At 43.2% G+C, this 23934-nt stretch overlaps 1 protein-coding gene across 4 annotated transcripts in view; it reads left to right on the forward strand.

Annotated features, from left to right (window-relative positions):
- TPST2 (tyrosylprotein sulfotransferase 2) overlaps positions 1-23934 on the forward strand; it is a 103992-nt gene that overhangs the window by 64547 nt on the left and 15511 nt on the right. For all 4 annotated transcript variants that reach the window (XM_073629361.1, XM_073629362.1, XM_073629363.1 and 1 more), the window contains 2 exons: positions 7243-8164; positions 21193-21391. In XM_073629361.1, coding sequence (XP_073485462.1) covers positions 7317-8164; positions 21193-21391 — 1047 coding nt within the window. In that variant the 5' untranslated portion in view covers positions 7243-7316. The remainder of the gene's footprint in view (positions 1-7242; positions 8165-21192; positions 21392-23934) is intronic.

Consider the following 23934-nt stretch of genomic DNA (forward strand, 5'->3'; position numbering starts at 1 on the left):
CCTGCAGGGCATGTTACTTTAGCAGTTTCCCACTTTGGCCCTTGACTGCACAATCATTTGTTTGTCTGAAGACATATATATTCAGGGATACTGAACTCTGCACTCCAAAGGACATTGCAGTGATTAATGCCACACCATGCCTGTATTTAAAGTTTTATTCTTAAAATGCAGAATATGGTGTGGTATCTGTCTAGGGTTCTCTGCGGAACTCTCTTAATAGAGTGGAGTATTTCCAGAGAGGCTCTGCAGATCATAGAGAGGGAAGACATTGGTGAGCTGCTTTTTTTTTTTTTTTTTTTAAACCACTTGCCGACTGGGCCATAGCCGAAAGACGGCTACAGCGCGGTCGGCTTATTCTGGGTGGACGTCCGTGGGACGTCCTTCCAGAATGTTGCTCCCGCATGCCCCCCTGGGGCACACACCCGGGAACATCCGTGATCGCCAGGTCCCAAGGACCCGGCGCATCACGGTAAATAGCCGCTGATAGCGGCTGTTTACCATGTAATCGTTTCGTGACGCCGGTTCCTCCCTCCCCTCTTTGTATCGATCGGTACAGTGCGAGGGGAGAGGGGGAGAGATTGCAGCAGCGCTGTGGGCTGGATGTTTAGTGCCCACAGCGCTGCTCTGTGCCAATACTCTGCAACACTGTGCAATACTCTGCCAGTACTCTGCAACACTGTGCAATACTCTGCCAGTACTCTGCCAACACTGTGCAATACTCTGCCAACACTGTGCAATGCTCTGCCAACACTGTGCAATGCTCTGCAACACTGCAATACTCTGCCAATACGCTGCAAAACTCTGCCAATACTCGCCAATGCTCTGCAACACTGTGCAATACTCTGCAACACTGTGCCAATACTCGCCAATACTCTACCAACACTGTGCAATGCTCTGCAACACTGCAATACTCTGCCAATACGCTGAAAAACTCTGCCAATACTTGCCAATGCTCTGCAACACTGTGCAATACTCTGCAACACTGTGCAATACTCTGCAACACTGTGCAATACTCTGCAACACTGTGCAATACTCTGCAACACTGTGCAATACTCTGCAACACTGTGCAATACTCTGCCAATACTCTGCAATAAATTTTAACAGAAACAAAGAAATTTCTTTCTCGAACATCACGGGACACAGAGCCACAGTAATTACTGATGGGTTATATAGGTATCACTGGTGATTGGACACTGGCACACCCTATCAGGAAGTTCGACCCCCTATATAATCCCTCCCCCTTGCAGGGATACCTCAGTTTTTACGCCAGTGTCTTAGGTGATGGACGTGTAAAGATGTCCTGTGCTGAGCTCCAAAGGGAATATCCTAAGATCCTATACTGGGGCAAGCCAGGCGAACCGGATCCATTCAAAGTGTCTTTTCATGGCCGAATTGAATGGTACCCGGGCCTCGTGTCCGAAGAAACTAGGTTTTACCCGTAATGCTTCTCTTTTTAGAGAGCTGGACCCCGCAGATCAGAAAATGGCTTTAAACTTCCTAATTTCTGGCGAGGTGCTTTACGGTCCCAGAACTGTTGGATCCCCCTACTGATGGGGGCCCCAGTCTCTGACGGTTTTTTCAAACGGAGCCCACCGTGAGAGGTGAAGATTGGGTCTGTGTAAACAGCACCCTGCGGCTGGATAAGGTAAGAGGACATTCCACAGAATTTTTGAGTTCTAGTGGCTTTTCTCCTTTAAGGTAAATGCATGCTATGCCTATTGTGACCACCGGGGGCTGCCAAGAGCACAAACCTACACATGCTGACTGACTGTCTCAGGTGTTCAGTGCTGATTATGTCCCAGCATCTCAAAGCAGGCTGCAAGCAGGTAAGGTGGAAAGGGGGATTTCTCATGTTTGAATGTTCCCCCCAGGCTAGAGAGGGGCCACAGGGGTCTAGAAAGTGGTTATACCACCCGGGCTCTGCGGCCTAATGGCCACCATCTCTGAAGATAGCCGTTTAGGCAGATCTTGTTACCAGTCTCCCTCCTTTCCCCCCCCCCCCCCCATCCCCAGCCTTTTCTCCAGAAGCATGACAGGAGAGTCGGCAGTGCGGGAAGCGCTCGTTTTTTTCAAAACTCGAGGGGGGGGGGGCGGTAGAGGAGGGGGCGGGACGTCAGCACAGAGTGTTTAGACTCCCACTCAGGCCAGCTGCAGGCTATTAAAGGCACTCTGTACAGGTGCACTCAGCCTTCTGAGAGACACAGAGCTGACGGTCGCATGTAAGGTGGGACACAGGCATTCTCCTAGGCAGCATTTACTGAAGTAACACCAGACTGAGTATTGGGTAGCAAGGCTTTTAGCCAGACTACATCGCTCAGCGGGCAGTGTTCATTTGTATACCTCACACCTTGTTGCTTTGCACTATGGGTAGAAGAGGTTCAAGCACCCCAGGAACCAGAGACACTAGGGGATCTCGTTCAGGTTCTGAGGGCCCCCTGTCGGCAGCATCCTCCCCCCCTAAAGATGGGCCAGGGACGGCTAGCCAGGGAGAGCCATCGGGGTCAGGGGCTACACCTGCTTCTGGCACTTCAGCCCCTGTATATATTACACAAGAGGTTTTTTCCTCAACCATTAATGGTCTAGAGGAAAGATTAATGGCGGTGATTACGTCTTCACTCAGTGGAAGAAAACGCACTAGGCTTTCCTCTGTTCTCCAAGACCCTCAGACAGAGGAGCTCTGGGATAAAGGAGATGAATCCCTTTCAGAGGATCGGGATGGGATGGATGATTCCTCTTCGGAGGATTCAGGTGGAGAGGGACCCTCTGCGACTTCCCAAGAGGAGAAAGTCTTAGTGCAGATCCTCACTGGATTGGTCCGCTCCACATTTAAGTTGCCCATACCTGAAACTGCTAAAAGAATCCTCTTCTGCTTTGGGGTCACTGAAACCTTTCCAAGCAGCACATGCTTTTCCTGTTCATACTTTACTTGAAAAGCTTATTTATTCTGAGTGGGATCACCCAGACAAACGTTTTTTCCGCCGGGAAAGTTTTCAACACTTTATCCGATGGAAGAAAAGTTTATTAAAATGTGGGGAATACCGGCTATTGATGCCGCCATTTCCTCCGTAAATAATAGCCTGACTTGTCCTGTAGACAATGCTCAGATGCTCAGGGATCCTGTAGATAAAAGGATGGAATCCCTATTGAAGGATGTTTTCTCCTTAGCAGGATCAGTGGCCCAACCTGCAGTAGCAGCGATTGGAGTCTGTCAATACTTAAGAGACCATGTTAAGCAGGTCATCAAAGTATTACCTGAACAGCAGGCCCAGGGGTTTGCTAACCTTCCAGCGACCTTATGCTTTGTGGTTGACGCCATTAGAGATTCTATCGTGCAAACCTCCCGTCTTTCACTGGGGTTGGTGCATATACGTAGAATCCTATGGTTGAAAAATTGGTCAGCCGAAGCACCATGTAAGAAGCTACTGGCTGGGTTTCCATTTCGTGGTGCAAGGTTGTTTGGAGAGGACTTGGATAACTATATCAAGAGAATCTCTTGTGGGAAAAGCACTCTCTTACCTGTCAAGAAGAAGAGTAAGCGTCCCTCTTTCAAACGGACTCTTTCCCCAGCGCCGGGGGCTTCAGCCTCCAGGCAGTCTCGACGGCCGCCTCCATCGGGGTCCAGAGACAAGAGTGTTGCAGGAGGTCATTATGATAGTTCCCGCAAAGGACCAGGGATTGGGCTTCTATTCCAACCTTTTTACGGTCCAAAAGCCAAATGGGGATGTCAGGCCCATTTTGGACTTAAGGGATCTGAACCGATTCCTAAAGGATTCAATCCTTCCGCATGGAATCAATTCGAACAGTAGTTCCCACCCTGCAGGGAGGAGAATTTCTGGCATCAATAGACATCAGAGATGCATATCTGCATGTGCCCATTTTTCCTGCTCATCAGAAGTTTCTGCGCTTCGAGGTAGGAGGGCGCCATTTCCAGTTTGTGGCTCTGCCTTTTGGGATAGCCACTGCACCTCGAGTGTTCACAAAGATCTTGGCTCCTCCTCTGGCCAGATTAAGGGCTCAGGGTATAGCTGTCATAGCATACCTAGACGACCTGCTCTTGATAGACCGGTCGGTAGCCTCTTTGAATGGAAACTTGAGGACCACGGTCAGGTATCTAGAACACCTGGGTTGGATCCTCAACTTAGAAAAGTCTTTCCTAAAACCAGTAAGAAGACTGGAGTATTTAGGTCTGATTATAGATACAAGCCAGGAGAAAATATTTCTACCCCAGGCAAAGATCACTGCTTTGAGAGAGCTGATTCTGACAGTAAGGACCAAGAAGGGTCCCTCAGTCCGCCTTTGTATGAGGCTACTAGGGAAGATGGTGTCTTCATTCGAAGCAGTTCCCTATGCTCAGTTTCACTCAAGAATGCTGCAACACAGTATTCTGTCGACCTGGAACAAGAAGGTTCAGGCATTAGACTTTCCGATACATCTGTCGCATGCGGTGCGTCAGAGCCTCAATTGGTGGCTCATACCCGAAAACCTGCAGAAGGGGAAATCCTTTCTACCGGTTACCTGGACGGTGGTAACAACAGATGCCAGTCTGTCAGGTTGGGGAGCAGTTCTGGAACAGGCTGCGGTCCAAGGGGTATGGTCCAAGACAGAGAGGACCTTACCCATCAACATTCTGGAGATCCGGGCGATACATCTAGCTCTAAAAGCCTGGACTATCAGGCTACAGGGTTGTCCGGTCAGGATCCAGTCCGACAATGCCACAGCAGTGGCTTATGTCAATCATCAGGGAGGCACCCGGAGCCGAGCTGCTCAAAAAGAGGTGAACCAGATCTTAGTCTGGGCAGAGATGCATGTGCCATGCATATCGGCAGTTTTCATCCCGGGAATAGAGAATTGGCAGGCGGACTATCTAAGTCGCCAGCAGTTACTTCCAGGGGAATGGTCTCTGCATCCCGACGTCTTTTGGGCCATATGCCAAAGATGGGGGGTTCCAGATGTAGATCTCTTTGCATCCCGATTCAACAAAAAGATAGACAGAATTGTGGCAAGGACAAAAGATCCTCTTGCATGCGGGACGGATGCGTTGGTGATTCCGTGGCATCGGTTCTCACTGATTTACGCATTCCCGCCTATTCTGCTACTACCACGACTCCTTCGCAGGATCAGGCAGGAAAGGAAGTCGGTACTTCTGGTGGCCCCCGCTTGGCCCAGAAGGACTTGGTATGCAGAAATAGTAAGGATGACGGTGGGTTCCCCGTGGACCCTACCGGTACGCCCAGACCTGTTATCTCAGGGTCCAGTGTTCCATCCTGCCTTACAAACGCTAAATTTGACGGTTTGGCTATTGAGACCCACGTTCTGAAGAGTCGTGGGCTCTCAGGTCCTGTCATATCTACCTTGATTAATGCAAGGAAGCCAGCTTCCAGGATGATTTATCATAGAGTCTGTAAGGCTTATATAACCTGGTGTGAATCCAGAGGTTGGCATCCCAGGAAATATGTCATAGGTAGAATCCTTGATTTTCTACAGATGGGATTAGAGATGAAGCTGGCCTTGAGTACCATCAAGGGCCAGGTTTCTGCTTTATCGGTATTATTTCAGCGGCCACTTGCTTCGCTTTCTTTGGTCCGAAACTTTATGCAGGGGGTGATGCGTCTTAATCCTCCGGTTAAAGCGCCCCTAAACCCCTGGGACTTGAATTTGGTCCTGGCTGTGTTACAGAAACAGCCTTTTGAACCAATAAGTCAGATTCCTTTGGTCTTGTTGACAAGGAAATTAATTTTTCTGGTGGCCATCTCTTCTGCTAGAAGAGTATCAGAATTAGCAGCTCTTTCCTGTAAGGAGCCTTATTTGATTATACACAAGGATAGAGTGGTACTACGCCCACATCCTAGTTTTTTTACCGAAGGTGGTTTCTGATTTTCATTTAAACCAAGACATTGTTCTACCTTCCTTTTTTCCAGATCCCTGTTCTCCGGAAGAGAGATCTCTACATTCGTTGGATGTAGTAAGAGCAGTTAAGGCCTATCTAGGGGCAACTACTCAGATCCGCAAGACGGATGTTTTGTTTGTGCTGCCAGAGGGCCCCAATAGAGGACAGGCAGCGTCAAAAGCTATCATTTCTAAATGGATTCGACAGTTGATCATTCAAGCTTACGGTTTGAAACAGAAGATTCCACCGTTTCAGATCAGGGCACATTCCACAAGGGCTATTGGTGCTTCTTGGGCAGTGCATCACCGGGCCTCTATGGCTCAAATCTGCAAGGCCGCAACCTGGTCTTCAGTTCATACATTCACCAGATTCTATGAGGTGGATGTGAGAAGGCATGAGGATATCGCCTTTGGGTGTAGTGTGCTGCAGGCAGCGGTACAGGGTCCTCAGGTCTGATTGCACCCTACTTGGTCGTGGTTCCCCCCCCCTCAGGTAGCATTGCTCTGGGACATCCCATCAGTAATTACTGTGGTTCTGTGTCCCGTGATGTTCGAGAAAGAAAATAGGATTTTTTAAAACCGCTTACCTGTAAAATCCTTTTCTTTCGAAGGACATCACGGGACACAGAGGTCCCGCCCCTCTTCTAATACACTATATTGCTTGGCTACAAAACTGAGGTATCCCTGCAAGGGGGAGGGATTATATAGGGGGTTGAACTTCCTGATAGGGTGTGCCAGTGTCCAATCACCAGTGATACCTATATAACCCATCAGTAATTACTGTGGCTCTGTGTCCCGTGATGTCCTTCGAAAGAAAAGGATTTTACAGGTAAGCTGTTTTAAAAAATCCTATTTTTTTTTTTTTTTTTTATCGAATTATCAGTCTTTTTTGATTTATAGCGCAAAAAATAAAAAACCCAGTGGTGATTAAATACCACCAAAAGAAAGCTCTATTTGTGTGAAAAAAAAGAACAAGAATTTCATAAGGCTACAGTGTTGCATGAATGACTGAGTAATTGTCATTCAGAGTGTGAGGGCACTGAAAGCTGAAAATTGGTCTGGTTAGGAAGGGGGTTTAAGTGGTCAAGTGGTTAATAAAGACAAAGCTGAACAGTGTTAAAAGGTTAATTGCAGGTGTAGCATGGATATCTTTTCTTAGAGCCACCAGTTTGTGAAGAGGGCGCTCATGGTTGAAGCTTGTGTGCAAGGAAATATCTGTTAGCTGAGCGACTGGAGTGTCAGAGTTCACAGTATGATTACGTCAGAGAGAAGAGAAGCATTTTAATTTACAGTATATCCATTGTGTAAATCTCATCCATCCTTCTTTTTTTTTTTTTTTTTTTTTCTGAATTTCAGGATCCTCATGGATACATTACCAAACTAAAAGTCGACCAGCTCCTGCAGGTGTATCCGTATGTTGACCAGCAAGAATGCGGTTCACTGTGAGGAAGGTGCTGTTAGTGATCTCCTTCGTTGTATTGGCAGCGTTAGCTGCACACCTTGGCCAACAGATGTTAGAATGTCAGCAAATTCTCGATGAAGGCTTTGGCAGGAAAAATCGTGGTTTTATGAAGCCAGAGAGTGAAGAATTAGTTATGATGGATGCCCATAACATAGAATACAGATACAGTAAAGACATGCCACTTATATTTATTGGTGGAGTGCCACGAAGTGGTACAACTTTAATGAGAGCAATGCTGGACGCTCATCCCGATGTCCGATGTGGAGAAGAAACACGTATTATTCCACGGATTTTAGCAATGCGCCAAGCATGGTCGAAATCTGGCAGTGAAAAGATGCGCCTTGATGAAGCTGGTGTAACAGACCAGGTCATGGATGCTGCTGTACAGGCATTTATACTAGAAATCATAGCCAAACACGGAGAACCTGCAAAACTTTTATGTAACAAAGATCCTTTCACTTTGAAATCGTCAGTTTATCTCTCCAAACTCTTCCCGAATTCAAAGTTTCTGTTGATGATAAGGGATGGACGTGCCTCTGTACATTCCATGATCACTAGGAAGATAACTATAGCTGGCTTTGATTTAAACAGTTATAGAGACTGCCTCACCAAGTGGAACAAAGCGATAGAGATTATGTACGCACAGTGCTTAGAAATTGGGGAACGAAAGTGCCTTCCTGTTTATTATGAACAGTTAGTCTTGCACCCCAAGCAGACGATGCAAGCAATTATAGACTTTCTTAGCATACCCTGGGATGATGCCGTGCTGCATCATGAGGAACTGATCGGGAAACCTGGAGGAGTGTCCCTCTCAAAGTCAGTATTGCTCTTCATTCCATATTTGTCTTCATTTTAGAAAGTCCAGTAGGCTTAACTATCTGTTACCTATAGCTAGCCTTTATTTTCTTAGGTTTTCTTCAAAATTATTATTATACAGGATTTATATAGCGCCAACAGTTTGCACAGCGCTTAACAAAATGAAGGCAGACATTACAGTTGCATTACAATTTGGTAGAGGAATCAGAGGGCCCTGCTCATTAGAGCTTACAATCTAGGAGGGAGGTTCAATGGATACAAAAGGTAATAGCTATGGGGGGATGAGCTGATGGAAAAGTAAAACAGTGTATTTGTTAGAAGCAGGATAAGCTTCTTTAAAGAGAAGGGTTTTCAGTGATTGTCTAAAGATAGATAGATTAGGGGACTGTCGGACAGATTGGGGTAGGGAGTTCCAAAGGATGGGAGAAGCTCTGGGGAAATCCTGTAGACAAGCATGGGAGGAGTTGACAAGGGAGCTAGAGTGCAGGAGGTCTTGGGAGGACCGAAGACAGTGGCTTGGTTAGTATTTTGGGGCTAGGTTAGTGATGTAGCTGGGGCAGAGTTGTGGACAGCTTTGTAAATTATTGTTAGTACCTTGAATTTTATTTGTTGGGTGAGTGGAAGCCAGTGCAGGGATTGGCAGAGAGGGGTGGAAGACATTGAACGGTTAGTAAGGTGGAGGAGTCTTGCAGCAGCATTCGTTATGGACTGAAGGGGGGATAGTGTATGTAAAGGTAATCCAATGAGGAGTGAGTTGCAGTAGTCAAGACGAGAGATAACCAGGAAGTGAATTAGAAGCTTGGTGGTGTCATTGGTTAAAAAGGGGCGTATTCTAGAGATGTTGCGGAGGCTAAGGTGGCATAATTTGGACAAGGATTGGATGTAGGCCTGAAAGGACAGTTCAGAGTATAGGGTTACCCCTAGCACCCCGGCATGTGGGGACAGACTCATAGTTGTGCCATTGATCTTGACAGAAGTCAGGGCAGGGGGCACGTGGGGGAGGAAATATTATGAGCTCAGTTTTTGATATCATCCAGGCTGATATGTCTGTTAGTAAATCAGTGATGTGTGAGGAGACTGATGGGGTGATCTGAGGGGTAGAGGGAGAGCACAGCCATGGATACCAAGCAAATTGGGTTTTTTGAGGAGAAGGGGGTGATCAACTATATCAGAGTCAGCAGAGAGGTCCAAAAGTAAGAGTATGGAATAATGACCGTTGGTTTTAGCTGTTAGTAAGTCGTTTGTGAGTTTTAGGAGAGCAGTTTCTGTGAAGTGCTGTGGACGAAATCCAGACTGAAGGGGATCAAGAAGGGTATTCTCAATGAGGTGGTCAGTCATTTGTAGAATAAATGTTCAAGGAGTTTGGAGGCAAAAGGGAGTATGAAGATGGGTATTGGGTTGTTAAGATTGGTGGGGTCCAGTGAGGCCTTTTTTGGTATGGGAGTGACTAGTGCATGTTTCAGAAGGTTGCGGAGGATGCCAGTAGTGAGGGAGAGGTTAAAGATGTGAGTTAGTGTAGGATAGTCAGAGGGTGACCGTAGTATTTGAGAAGGAACGGGGTCCTGCGGACAAGAGATCAGGCGGGTGTTAGAAAAAAGTTTATTGACTTCCTCTGTAGTAGTTGGGTTAAACAATAGTTTTGATTGTACAGGAGGACAAAGAGTGTAAAGTGAGGGAGATATCTATAGAGTGGGGGAGATCACGAATTGTCTCAATCCTATTTTTGAAGTGATTAGCAATCTCCTGGGCATTGAGTAAGTTAGTAGGTGGAGGTAATGGCGGACAAAGTAGAGCGTTAAAGGTAGAAAAGAGTTGACGGGGACTGCGTGAGAGGGTGTTAATGAGAGTGATCGAGTAAGTCTGTTTGGCAGTGTGGAGACAGGAATTGTATTTTTGGAGGGCAGATTTATATTGGCTTAAATCTTGCTGTGACTTTGTATATCGTGTACCATGTTTTGCTGAAAGGTGTGCTAGAATGCACAATGCAAGTGTCATAATGTCTCAAGCTGCTGCTGTCCAAGGTGTCCAACATAAAAGATATAGTCCAATAATGTGGTCACATTCCTTAAAGCAGAACTAGTCAAAAATGGAAAGCTTTATAAGCAGGTGGGCTATTTATTGCAGAAGAGAGTTGAACGTGCAGCACAGTTTACATTTCTGTCGTGGTGCCAGGATTACTGAATTCTTGTGCATACTTGGGAGTTACGTCATCCCGTGGCAGCCAATTAAGACAAAAACTGGCACCAAGAAAATAGTAGGAGAAGATGCCAGCAAGGGACCTTGCGGGCATCAGACAGTTGGGAGGTAAGTATTGTGCACATTTGTTTTGCTTTAATTGTGCTGTGGCATGCTAGGTGCAGTCTTAAAATTATAGTAGTATAGTTCTCATCTGGATGAATATACTATTGTTCTGTCAGATTTAGTACTTTGCTTCTCTCTGTGTCATGTGGCCATGAAATATCTCAATTGATAATCCCTTGAAGCCCAGGCCAATTCTGACATTTCTCACATAGATCGATAGATACCCAACATGTCGCGTGTTTTAAAATTGTGAATGGCTGTGGAATGGTAACAAACTACAGTGCATTCAGTCATCCATTGGTGATGCTTTAAAAGCTTTTACAGGATACCAGTTTAGAGTTGCAGAGGAGGTGTGGTGCTAGAATTATTGCTCTCATTCTGATGTTCTTGGTGTGATCAATATTTACATAGGCATACAGGACCTACATACGTGTTCACATTTGCGGGTGGAGGGGGTGGGGGGGTGCTTTAATTTATTTATATATATATATATATATATATATATATATATATATATATATATATATATATATATATATATATATATATATATATACACACACACATACTTTTTTTTTTTTTTTTGGATCAACTGTACAAGAATGAACAGAAACACTTGGGCCGTTACAGGTACTCTTTACTGAGTGATCTGGGACTCCAGATGTCTCCTTTATCCTCAAAAGCTTCTGATCAAACCGAGATTGGTTTGATTAGATACTTTACAAGCCGTTATTGGCTTGTAAACAACAAAACGAAACAAAGTGGCAAAATCCTGCTTTCAGTTTCATTCTGCACAGAGGAGGGCAGGTATGGATGTACCTGCCTTTCCTCTGTGTTCAGTAGGCCCTAAGGGTTACAGCAGTTCTCCCTGATTGCACTGGACAGCCTGGGAAATGCGGGGGAGGCTGAAAAAAAAATACCAGAATCCTGGCTACAGCTAGGATCCTGGTATCACTGCTTCCTGACTAGGGCATTTATATACGTACGCAGTCAGCCATTAAAGAATCAATATAAAATATCAAATCTGCAGTAAACACTGCTAAATAGGTGCCATATAAATTTTGATGCAACATTAAGGGTCCATTCACACCAGGAAGTGCATGTGAATTGCTCAGGATCGCGCTGCGTGTTCCTGTGCGATTCACATGCAGTTCTGGGCAGTGCATTTTCAGTCCATTCATTTTGAATGGGCTAAAATTGCACCGCACATAAAGTAGTGAAAAAAATGTGACAAAGCTATGTAAAAAAAAAAAAATAACACACTGTTTTTACATGCTAAATATCACAAAACATACATATTTAACACAATTGATAACTAAGGCATGTTTTTAGTGAGTTGACTACTTATCGAATAAGTACCTAATGAGTTATTTTAAGGCAAATATTCATCAGGTATTCATCCCTTTTATGAGTTGATCCTTGTGTCTTTTACCTCCATCTCCAACCACCCCTGTAACACGTCTGAAGTCTCTGCCTACATTTGTTATAAATCCCCACACCCGCGCAAATATATATATATATTTATTAATAAAATTATACTATATATACTTTGTATATATAAAATGTGTATTTTGAGAGCTGCTTGATATAAGACTAATGGTTAAATAAGTCTATGGATGAAACAATCAGGACAAGTTATTAGCCATGCTCTCACAACCCCATAATATAAATAATGTCCATAAAAAATGCTTCAAGTGAAGTGCTTAGTGCTGATCAATCCACATGTGTAAAATCCAGAATTGAACATGTGACACCAAAAGGAAATTGTGCTCTTCATTGCTACCAAAGTTTAGGTGTGCGGCTCACTTACCAGAAGTTTATGGCTCCTATTACAGGAAGTCATACAGCGCCCTATTTGTTCCCAACTGGCAGGCTCTCACATCAGGCTCTGGAATCCAGTTCTATATGTCATCCAATATCCAAAGTAGGATCCCGTACACATGGATAAGTGGACACCAGAATGTACTTTAATGGTGATCCTGCACCTTAATACTCTGCATATTACTCAGTCACATGTAGAAGGAGGAAAGATTGTTTCTGCCTACATTTAGTAGCATGCCCACAGCCTCACAGATGATGACCACCAGAGAGGGATGCAGACGATGACCACCAAGGAAGAGCATTGCCTCTCACTTTCACAAGCGTCCTTACAGCTGCTTTTTCTGGAAGCAGGTCCCAGCGTCCACAATGCCAAGAATCAGGGCTGCTGTAGGAATCACAGGGCCCCCTACAGCCTACCTGAAAGGCACTAAACAGAGCCCCGATGTCTCGCTTTTGAGACCGAGAATGGAATTGAGGACATAGATTCTTCATTTTTGTTCTCTGCAGCACTGCAGAATGAGTGAACAGGAAGATCTCTGTACAGCACCTCCTTGTTCATTCACAAACTGAAACATAATTTACTATGCTTCGGTTGTGAATGTACACATAAGTGATTGGGACCAATGACTCAGTGTGTTCATTCAAGAAATGAAGGCGCTGGTAAATATGACATATGAAGGGATCAGAGTAGTATGACGGGGTGGGAGGCTGATCGGAGCAGCAGGAGAGGACCGCAAGTGGAAGGTTTTTTACCGTAATGCAGGTAGTGCAGTAAGGCAAAAAGCCTTTTGACTTTAGAACCTTTTTTTGTACTTTTTTTTTTTTTTTTAGATGATTCTAATCATGGCTGACTTTAAGTAATTATGGACAGTCTCAGTGTCTTTGTCCCCACACAGACTGAGCTATGGCTCATTAACATACAGTGCAGGAGAACGATTTCTAAAAATGTAACCCCTTCCCCCAAAAGAATGTACCCGTGCCTCCTATGGTTGAAACAGGTGTACTGGAGCCATGGCTACATCTGCAGTCATGACCCTGTCACCGGGGTAGTGGCCTGGATCTGAAGCCAGCAGTTCTGCCAGCTTACCCTAGAGATGACCTAGGACCCGATCGATCATCACTGTGTTCTAAGAATCTGTAAACTATGAGTATTTTTTCACTTCTGGTTTTGGTCTAATGTAAACAGGCCATTAATGGCCTGTGAAAGCATCCCACCCATATATAAAATAATCAGTGCACAGAACCTAAATAACTAAGTAAAGAACATGCGGCTGAACATTAAAAAGGTCAATACACAACACCTTTAAAACATATATAATCCAAATAGTAGCACAACACAGAATTCTGCAAAGGCAGTATTGTATGCAAAAGTTCATATCTCCAAGCTTCAATGGGGAAACATGAAGACTCCAGCAGCCATAAAGATGTGCAATTAAACTTGACAAGTGCCCAAAGTGCGAGACCTCCACCACAGATAAAGCTGGCCGCTCGTCTATATGACCCCTAACTCGTCCGATCACCACTCACTGCCTGAGAGATGTCAGCTCCTCCGTAATGGATATATAAACAAAGGTGCTCTCTGCTAAGAATATCTTTATTCCATAAAAGTATAAACATTTACAAGTCCAGCACTTGTACCAAGTGCAGGTATCGAGCGCTCAGAATACATGTCAAACCGGAAAGACATGATCTTTCCGGTCTGACGACTCCCTTACTGATAGGCATTTATTGACCTCCTATCGTTAGGGGCCATATAGATGAGGTGAGCGCCAGCTTTATCTGTGGTGGAGGTGTCGCACTTTGGGCACTTGTTTGTCTAGTTTAATTGCATGTCTTCACAGCTGCTGGAGTCTTAACTGTTTCCTCATTGAAGCTTGGAGATATGAACTTTTCCATATAATACTGTATATGATAAAGCATCTCACCAAACTTCACTGTTTGATCCAATGCTTTTAAGGGCAGATAAGAGATCTGGGGACCAATATACCCCAGATGTCCCAGTAAAGCATACCTGTCACTGCCCATGCTATCATTAGGGATGATGTTTATCCCTTGTGATAGCAGTAAAGTTGCTAAAGAAAAAAAAAAATTGGAGACAGTGTAAAAATGTAAATAAAATAAATTTTAAAGTGCCCTGTCCCCTGTGCTTGCGCGCAAAGGCGAATGCATATGTAGGTTGCGCACTCATATATGTAAACGTTGTTTGTGCACCACAAATGTGAGGTATCACCAGGAATATTTAGTGAGAGCAGGAATTCTAGCACCAGACCTCCTGTGTAACTCTAAACTGGTAATTCGTATAGGCTTATAGAGCGTCTCCTATGGAGTTTTTAAGCACCGTAGTTTGGAACCATTCCACGATCATCGGCACTTTCAAAACATGACACGTTAGGTTCTATTTGGCGTAACATTATATTTTACCAAACAATCGAATATTGTGTTTTTTGTGCACACTAAAGTATCTCTTAAAAAGAAAATTGCATTTGAAGAACCACTGCGCAAATACCTTGTGACATAAAAAAATTGCTGCAATACCCACTATTTTATTCTCTGGTGCCTCTGCTTAAAGTAAGTGTGTGTGTGTGTATATGTGTGTACATATATACTGTATGTGTGTGTGTGTGTGTATATCATTGATTTTATACCTTATTGTATTATCATTTTTGTATTAATAAAGAAAACTTTTTATATATCTCTGGTCTGTCCTCAAAATCCTGAGGGGTATGCTGTGCCTTGAGCACTAGGCCTTTCTCTGTTTGCTTAGCTGACATTTGGCTGTCAGGAATCAGAGGAGAGCATACATAAAGTGATTACGTTTTTTTCACACAAAATACTGCAGTTTTTAACCTATCATTGTTAGCATATTTTCTTTTCTATGTTTCCATGCACTTCACTGAGAACATATTGGGTACAGAAATCCTAATTTTAGTGCTTCTGGTGTAGTCGCAACATAAGTTCAAGTTTATCACAAAGGTGCGTTTATTCTTTAAAAATGTCTTCTATTGCCACCCCTGTTGTTGCATCCTGTTCCTACGCACACTATGATTATTGTATGATTAGGCAATTTTTTTTTTTTGTACACTGTACAATTCATGTGCCCCACTCTAACCAATGCAAATGAACCACAGGTTGTATCAGATAAAAAAAGCACTATGCCGTGTTGTAATGGGCTTTCAAGGTACAGTGCATCCAGAAAGTATTCACAGCCTTTCGCTTTTTTCCACATTTTGTTATGCTACAGCCTTATTCCAAAATCGATTAAATTCATTATTTTCCTCAAGATTCTACTAACAATACCCCGTAATGGCAATATGAAAGAAGTTTGTTTAAAATCTTTGCAAATTTATTAAAAAAAAAAAAAAAAAAAAAAATGACGTGTACATAAGTATTCGCAGCCTTTGCCATGACCCTCAAAATTCCCTGATGAAGTCACGAGGTCACGTGACGCAACGCGTAGGATCCCGTTAACCACCGCACACGACAATACACACTGCTCTAACCCAGAAGCTGTCAGTGTGAACCGGAAGCTTTGTACCAGGTGACGGCGTTCCGCCGCCATCTTTATCTGTCACCGCCGCACACTGTATCCACAGTGTGTATGCCTTTTACTCATCATTTGGAAAGATTTTTTTGATGAAATAAAACTATTTTTAACGAACTACACTATTGGAAGCCCCCTTGTTCCTTCTCTCTTTTTCCTCACTTGGTTGGATTGGAGCCCAGGATCCTGAATCGTCCCTGATCAGAAGCGCCCATAGTATCCACACACCAGGAACCACCACCAGGGGACATCCTCCAACTACTCCCAGATTATCACCTGCATCTACATTAAGGCTTTATCCTAAGCCCCTTAAGGTAAGGGCAATGGGAGACTTTTTTTAAGGGAAGGATGCTATCTAACCATTGACTTTATTTGAAAGTTTATCATCCAGCTGATCTTTCACTAAAGTGTCCAACTGGAAAATAGAAGTCCACACCTTTCACCATTATTGGACATTTTTTATTGGTTTTTTATTGGTTTTGCACCACTTATGTGATTTATCAGTCATCATCTATTGAGTCATTTTTTTCACTCTATGTGTTTGCGCGAAATCCTATTTATACAGTTGAACTTGGATGCATCCTGTTTTCACTGATCATCCTTGAGATGTTTCTACAACTTGATTGGAGTCCACCTGTGCTAAATTCAGTCGATTGGACATGATTTGAAAAGGCACACACATATCTATATAAGGTCCCACAGTTAAAGTGGTGTTCCGGCCAAAATTATACTTTTTAAATAAAAATACCCCTATAATACACAAGCTTAATGTATTCTAGTAAAGTTAGTCTGTAAACTAATGTCTGTTTTGTTAGTTTATAGCAGTAGTTTGTTATTTTATAAACTTACAGCAGGCCGTGGCCATCTTAAGTCTGGGCATCTGAAGCCAGACTGTATTTCTTCCTGGATCTCATCCTTGCAAATCTCGCACATGCTCAGTGCAGCACAAGCAGTGTAATAGGTTTCAGGTCAGGTTTCCACAGCAACGGCAGTGTCAGAGGAAGTTGCCACCCCTTCCTAGAAGGCATTGCAAACAGGAAATGATGCGATGGGCCGCGGCCAGGGAGGAGGAAGTGAAAAATAAATACAGCAGATATACAGTAGGTGCTGAGAACAAAAATTTAAAAATATCCAATTCGTTTACAGTGCACAGTTTAGTGAGGGATGCTGAAGAGTTGTAAAAGTGGGTGGAACTCCACTTTAACTGTGCATTTCAGAGCACAAACCAAGCCATGAAGTCCAAGGAATGACAGGCAGGAGAAGCTCAATAGCGACCCCTGCCTATGGGAACAGGGACAAACAAAAAGCAGTTAATTTTATATTAATAATTAACTATTTACTTGTTAACAATAAACTTTATTTAAAAAATTTCTGGAAACTTCTAAGAAGGTCAGGTGACTAGAAGAACCTATAAGAAGGAAGAAGAAATTATCGGTCGTCAGTTCAACGGCAGCTCTTCAAGAAGATCCCTACCGCCCTCCCTATGTCGTGGTTCTTGTTATGTGGCTGGTCCCTTCTGCTGTGAGGGGTAGTTGGTGTATTAAATTATTCATAGTTCGAGCTTCAATGGCTGAACTATTGGAATGTGAATGTTTTAAATATAGTTCGAGCTTTGATGGCTGAACTATTGTTATTTTGGTGTAATTGTAGTAATGGTTATAAGAAAAATTTTATTGTGAAAGCGGTATTATTATTATGCCAGTAATAAAGGACCACGGCCATTTTTATCCATGTCTGCAGTCTTTTTGTATTTATTTACCATTATATTTGAACATGAGTTTTCAGCCTCTGGTCCCATTGTCTGTAGACCTCCGAGACAGGATTGTATTGAGGCACAGATCTGGGGAAGGGTACAGAAACATTTCTGCACCATTGAAGGTCCCAAAGAGCACAGTGACATCCATCAGCCGTAAATGGAAGAAGTTTAGAACCACTGTTTTTCAGCGGCAGGAACTGGGAGACTAGTTAGGATCAAGGGAAAGATGAATGCAGCAATGTACAGAGACCTCTTTGATGAAAACCTGCTCCAGAGTGCTCTGGATCTCAGACTGGGGTGAAGGTTCATCTTCCAACAGGGCAACGACCCTCAGTACAGAGCCAAGATAACAAAGGAGTGGCTACCAGACAACTCTGTGAATGTCCTTAAGTAGCCCAGACTTGAACCTGATCGAACATCTCTGGAGAGATATGAAAATGGCTGTGCACCGACTCTCCCCATCCAACCTGATGGAACTTGAGCGGTCCTGCAAAGAAGAATGGGAGAAACTACCCAAAAATAGATGTGCCAAGCTTGTAGCATCATACTCATACTCATAATAACTTGAGGCTGTAATTGATGCCAAAGGTGCTTCAACAAAGTATTGAGCAAAGGCTGTGAATACTTTATGTACATGTGTTTTTTTTTTTATATATATATATATATATATATATATATATATATATATATATATATATATATATATATATATATATATATATATATATATAAATTTGCAAAGATTTCAAACAAACTTCTTACATATTGTCATTACGGGGTATTTGTAGAATTTTGAGGAAAATAATGAATTGAATCCATTTTGGAATAAGGCTGTAATATAACAAAATGTGGAAAAGGTGAAGCGCTGTAAATACTTTCCGGATGCACTGTACTTTTATCTAATAGAATGAGCTTCCGGTTTTCCTTTATGTTCCTGTACATATCACAAGGATTCCCTGCTTCTCTGGGCTTTTCCTGGGATATTGGGAAATTTTGCTGGTCCAGCAGCACACACAATCTGTGTAAAATGGTAAAATTACAAGTTCTCACATCTTATCAATATTTGTAATGTTTTCAGAGTCTAAAACAATGTGTGAATCATACATGGTTTTGTTGTATATGCACTATAATATTTTTTAAATTGTGTTGATCGCGTATATACAGCGGGTAAAATAAGTATTGAACACGTCACCATTTTTCTAGGTAAATATATTTCTAAAGGTGCTAAAGATGCTTGACATGAAATTTTCACCACATGTCGATATACAACCCATGCAATTCATACATACAAAGAAACCAAAACAAATAAGTTCAGAAATTAAGTTATGTGTAATAAAAATGAAAGGCACAGGGAAAAAGTATTAAACACACTGAAATTTATTTAATACTTCGTACAAAATCCTTTGTTGGTAATGACAGCTTCAGGACGCCTGTTGTTGTATGTAGATACTAGTCGCATGCATTGCTCAGGTGTGATTTTGCCCCATTCTTCCACACAAACAACCTTCAAATCTTGAAGGTTCAGTGGGCCTCTTCTTTGAACTCTGATTTTTAGTTCTTTCCATAGATTTTCTATTGGATTCAAGTCAGGTGATTGGCTGGGCAATTCTAGCAGCTTTATTTTCTTTCTTTGATACCAATTGAGAGTTTCCTTGGCTTTGTGTTTGGGATCACTGTCTTGCTGAAATGTCCACCCTTGTTCATCTTCATCACCCTTGTAGATGGCAGCAGATTTTTATCAAAAATTTCTTGGTTCTTTTTTCCTTTCATTCTTCCTTCAATCACATGAAGTTTGCCAGTACCGTATGCTGAAAAACGGCCCCAACCACACCATGATGTTCCCACCTCCAAGCCCCACTGTTGGTATGGGGGTGTTTTTTGGGGTGATCTGCAGTGCCATTTGACCTCCAAACATGGTGTGTATTATGGCATCCAAAGAGTTCATTTATGGTCTCATCTGACCAGACTATATTCTCCCAGTATTTCACAGGCTTGTCTAAATGTTGTGCCGCCTGCTTTAACCACTTGCCTACTGGAAACATTTACCCCCTTCCTGACCAGGCCAACTTTCCGCGCTGTTGCACTTTGGATGAAAATTGTGCGGTCATGCAACACTGTACGCAAACCAACTTTTTAACATTTTTTTTTCACATGGAGCTTTCTTTTGGTGGTATTTACCGTAATCACCACTGGGCTTTTTATTTTTTGCTTAATAAAGACTGAAAATTTTGAAATGCGCTGGTGAGGCTGCACTGATGGGGTGGCACTAATGGGCATTGATGGGCACTGATAAGCGGCATTGTTAGGCGACACTGAGGAGGCACCGATGGGCACAGATTAGCAGCACTGGTGGGCACTGTTATGACTGCACTGATAATCCATGCCCTGATTATTGGTGTACCTGTCCCTTTTAGAGAGGCCAGTTATTGGCTCTTCTCTGATCCTCATGCTGACCAGCATGAAGAAAGGAGTGCCGATAACCGGCTTCTATTTACATCCGTGATCACTTGTGATTGGACACAGCTGATCACGTGGTAAAGAGATTGGCTCTTTACCTCAACCTGTGATCAGCAGTGCCCTCCCTCGCCCCGCAGAAGGCACGATCACGGGAGGCCATCAGAACTAGCCACCCGCGCTGTAGCCATATTTTGGCTATAGCGGGGTCGGCAAGTGGTAAATGAGCTTCAACATGCTTTTTCTTCAGCAATGGAGTCTTTACGTGGTGAGCGTGCATACAGGCCATAGTGGCTGAGTGCATTACTTCTTGTTTTCTTTGAAACAATTGTACCTGCTAATTCCAGGTCTTTCTGAAGCTCTCCGCAAGTGGTCCTTGGCTTTTGGACAACTCTTCTGATAATTTTTTTCACTGCACTGTCAGATTTTGTGAGGAGCACCTGGTCATGGCCAGTGTATGGTGAAATGTTCTTTCCACTTATGGATTATGGCCCCAACAGTGTTTACTGGAACATTCAGAAGTTTAGAAATCCTTCTGTAATCAATGCCATCAATAAGGTTGGGAAGGTCTTGAGAGAGCTCTTTTTGCTTTTACCCATCATAGGATGTTTCTTGTGTGACACCTTTTTATAGGCCATCAGTTCAGATTGAACCAGCTGATATTAATTTGCACTAACAAGGGGCAGGATTGCTTTCTAATTACTGAAAGATTTCAGCTGGTGGCTTGGCTTTCCATGCCATTTTGCACCTCCCTTTCTTCACGTGTTCAATACTTTTCCCCTGTGTCATTCCATTTTATTACACATAACTTCATTTCTGGACTTATTAGTTTTGGTTTCTTTGTGTGTATGGGTTGTTGCCGACATGGGGTGAACATTTCATGTCAATAGCACCTTTAGAAATATATTTACCTAGAAAAATGGTGACTTGTTCCATTCTTATTTTACCTGCTGTATATGTTATTCCTAAAGACCATGTCATACTTATGAGTATATTATATTGTTTCCTAAATAAGCCTGCATTATAATTCTCAAAACAATCAATTGTTTACATTGTATTTAACGTGTTTAAAAATAATAAAGACCAAAGGAAATGGAAACCTCCTGTCTCTTTGCACTTCTTTCTAGTCATTAATAGATGGCTCTGTATTTTCAGAACTGAAAAGTCAACGGACCAAGTAATGAAGCCTGTGAACCTTGAGGCCCTGTCTAAGTGGGTTGGGAAACTTCCTACAGACATTGTAGAGGACATGCCTCGTATTGCCCCAATGCTTGCCAGACTGGGCTATGATCCCTATGCCAACCCACCAAGATATGGTAACCCAGATGCCATAGTTGTTAACAACACTCATAGAGTGAGTATTATGATTTATTTTTAATACACATGCTTATCGCACAGAAATATGATATTCTGCTCTAATATTAGAATGGAAATAAGCTGGCCATACACAGATCAAAATTTGTTGCTTGAGTATGGACCAACTAAATTTCAGTTTAACATGTGGCAGTCCCTGCTTGACTAAAGTTGACCACTTGATTGATTTCTGTTGAAAGCACATCCTGAAAAAAAGTTTCTTGATGAGTGTATCCTGGCCGTGGCAGGTATAGTCTGGCAGGGAGGAAATGATATCCTCCATTCACTTTGATTGTGTATGGCCAGCTATAATCACTACTGTTAACACAAAATTAGAGAGCATGGCTGTGTGACTAGTCAAGGAAAACTCCTAATGTTTTTTTTTTTTTTTTTCCCTCTAGAAGTTTTAAAATTACCGTATATGCCATTTTTGTGTGTGTGCACACTTAGGTTGTCTTCACAGCACCTGGGGAATATGGGAACTTGCAGGGATCTTACCATTGACTGACTAAAGAAAAGCTCATTGGATCAAAAAAAAAAACAGTGCAAGTTTGGAGTTCAGCTAGAGACCAGTTTGGAGGCTGCCAAAGCTCATTTCTACTACTGACCATAGCTTCTGATCTGATTTGCCACCTCCATGCCTTTATATTGAGACTGCCAATCACATATTGTTGGTAAGAGGGAGCAGGAGGAGAGTGCCTGTGGAAGATCTGGTCACTATTTGAATATAATACCTGGGTTTGGCAATGTCTAGATCCACATTTCTGCCTGAAAGTATTCAATCATTTGCCAACAGCAGTGAAAAAGGATCAGCCAGTTGGAAATCTGTGGTGTTCCATATTTACATGTTAAGTGTTCAAATTCATATATGTTTGGTTAGTCACATACATGTTTGTAAATGTAGCCTGTACGTTATTTATTTTGTAGGTTTCTACTAAATAACTGGTGATCCTGCTAGTTCCCTGTGGATCCTGTTTCAAACTGACCACCCTAACCGTGCAAATATATCCATACTGTCATGGTCAGTTTGTGTTTCTGTAATCCCTGCTAAGAAATACAGGATGCCATGCCCATGTACAGCGTGCATGTATACCCTGTAGTCAGTTTTTTGCCGTTTGGCTCACTGTCAAAAAAAAAGGTACATGAGCTACTTTAGCGCATTTGTTGCGCATAGTGCAGCCCATTCAAGTGAATAGGCTGCAGGGAAACATAAGCAGAAGGAGCTTTTAGTCCTCTGCTGCTGGTCACATGTTCAAAATAAAAAAACAGCCTTTGTAATACAGAGTAAAAAATATTAACTGTCTTTTAAATTGTCAAATGACAAATATATATTTGAGATCAAATCTTTATTATTTTGTGGAAATAACATGGTGTGGGTGGATTTCTGCCAGTCACAGGCTGTGTTACTCCCCTTTAGCTTGTGTCTTAGAATAAAAGGGAGGTGCCACCAACAATGTACATGTAATATCCTTCCCCCATTGTGTTTAGCTGTTTAGTGGGCATGGAGGAGGACGAGGGGAGTGGGCTGTCATTTCCCACTGTGTATACCCCCACATGTGTGACTCTATAGTGGGCTGCTCAGATGTGATAGGGAGGAAATGCTCAGCATAGAAACTCACTGAAAACTGAGCATGTGCAGAGTTGCCACTGAAGCTGAAAAATACCTAGCTGAATTCGGGACATGAACAGAAGGTGGAGATAGAGAGCAGCAGGATCAACCAGGTTTTTTGCAGACAACAAATCTCATAATGACTGAGTATGAACAGCATGTAATACAACATTTATTGATAGTTTTTTATGATGTGGGTTTAGTGACACTTTAAGGCGCCTTTCACACGGACGGATAGAATGGTGCTTTTAGCTGCGGATTTTCTCATTTTCTACCGCAGCTAAAATCACACAATGCTTTCCTATGGCCCCATTCACACACTGCGTTTAGCTGCGAATTGGATACATGCGGTTCTGTGCGGATAGAAAAAATAGAATTAACTGCGTCCAGGAGCGATTTAGCGCAGCTATCCGCACATAACCGCAGGTAATCGCAGTGCACTGTGTCAGCTGCGGATAACAGCGCCGAGCTGCTCATCGGGAAAGGAAAAGTTATTTTTCCTTTCCCAATGAGTGACAAGCACGGGGATCCGACTCGGATCCCCGCCAGTGATCGGCACTGTTTGGTATGAATCTTGAGGGGGAACTCCACGCCAAATTTTAAATAAGAAAATGGCGTGGGTTCCCCCCCAGGGGCATACCAGGCCCTTCGGTCTGGTATGGTTTTTAAGAGGAACCCCTACGCCGAAAAAACGGCGTGGGGTACCCCCCAAAATCTATACCAGACCCTTATCCGAGCACGCAGCCCGGTCGGTCAGAAAAGGGGGTGGGGACGGGCGAGCGCCCCCCCCCTCCTGAGCCGTACCAGGCCGCATGCCCTCAACATGGGGGGTGGGTGCTGCGGGGGCGGGGGCGCCCTGCGGCCCCCCACCCCAAATCACCTTGTCCCCATGTTGATGAGGACAAGGGCCTCTTCCCGACAACCCTGGCCGTTGG

The sequence above is a fragment of the Aquarana catesbeiana genome, linkage group LG01 (assembly GCF_042186555.1).
Source record: "Aquarana catesbeiana isolate 2022-GZ linkage group LG01, ASM4218655v1, whole genome shotgun sequence".
In the NCBI taxonomy this organism is placed as follows: domain Eukaryota; kingdom Metazoa; phylum Chordata; class Amphibia; order Anura; family Ranidae; genus Aquarana; species Aquarana catesbeiana.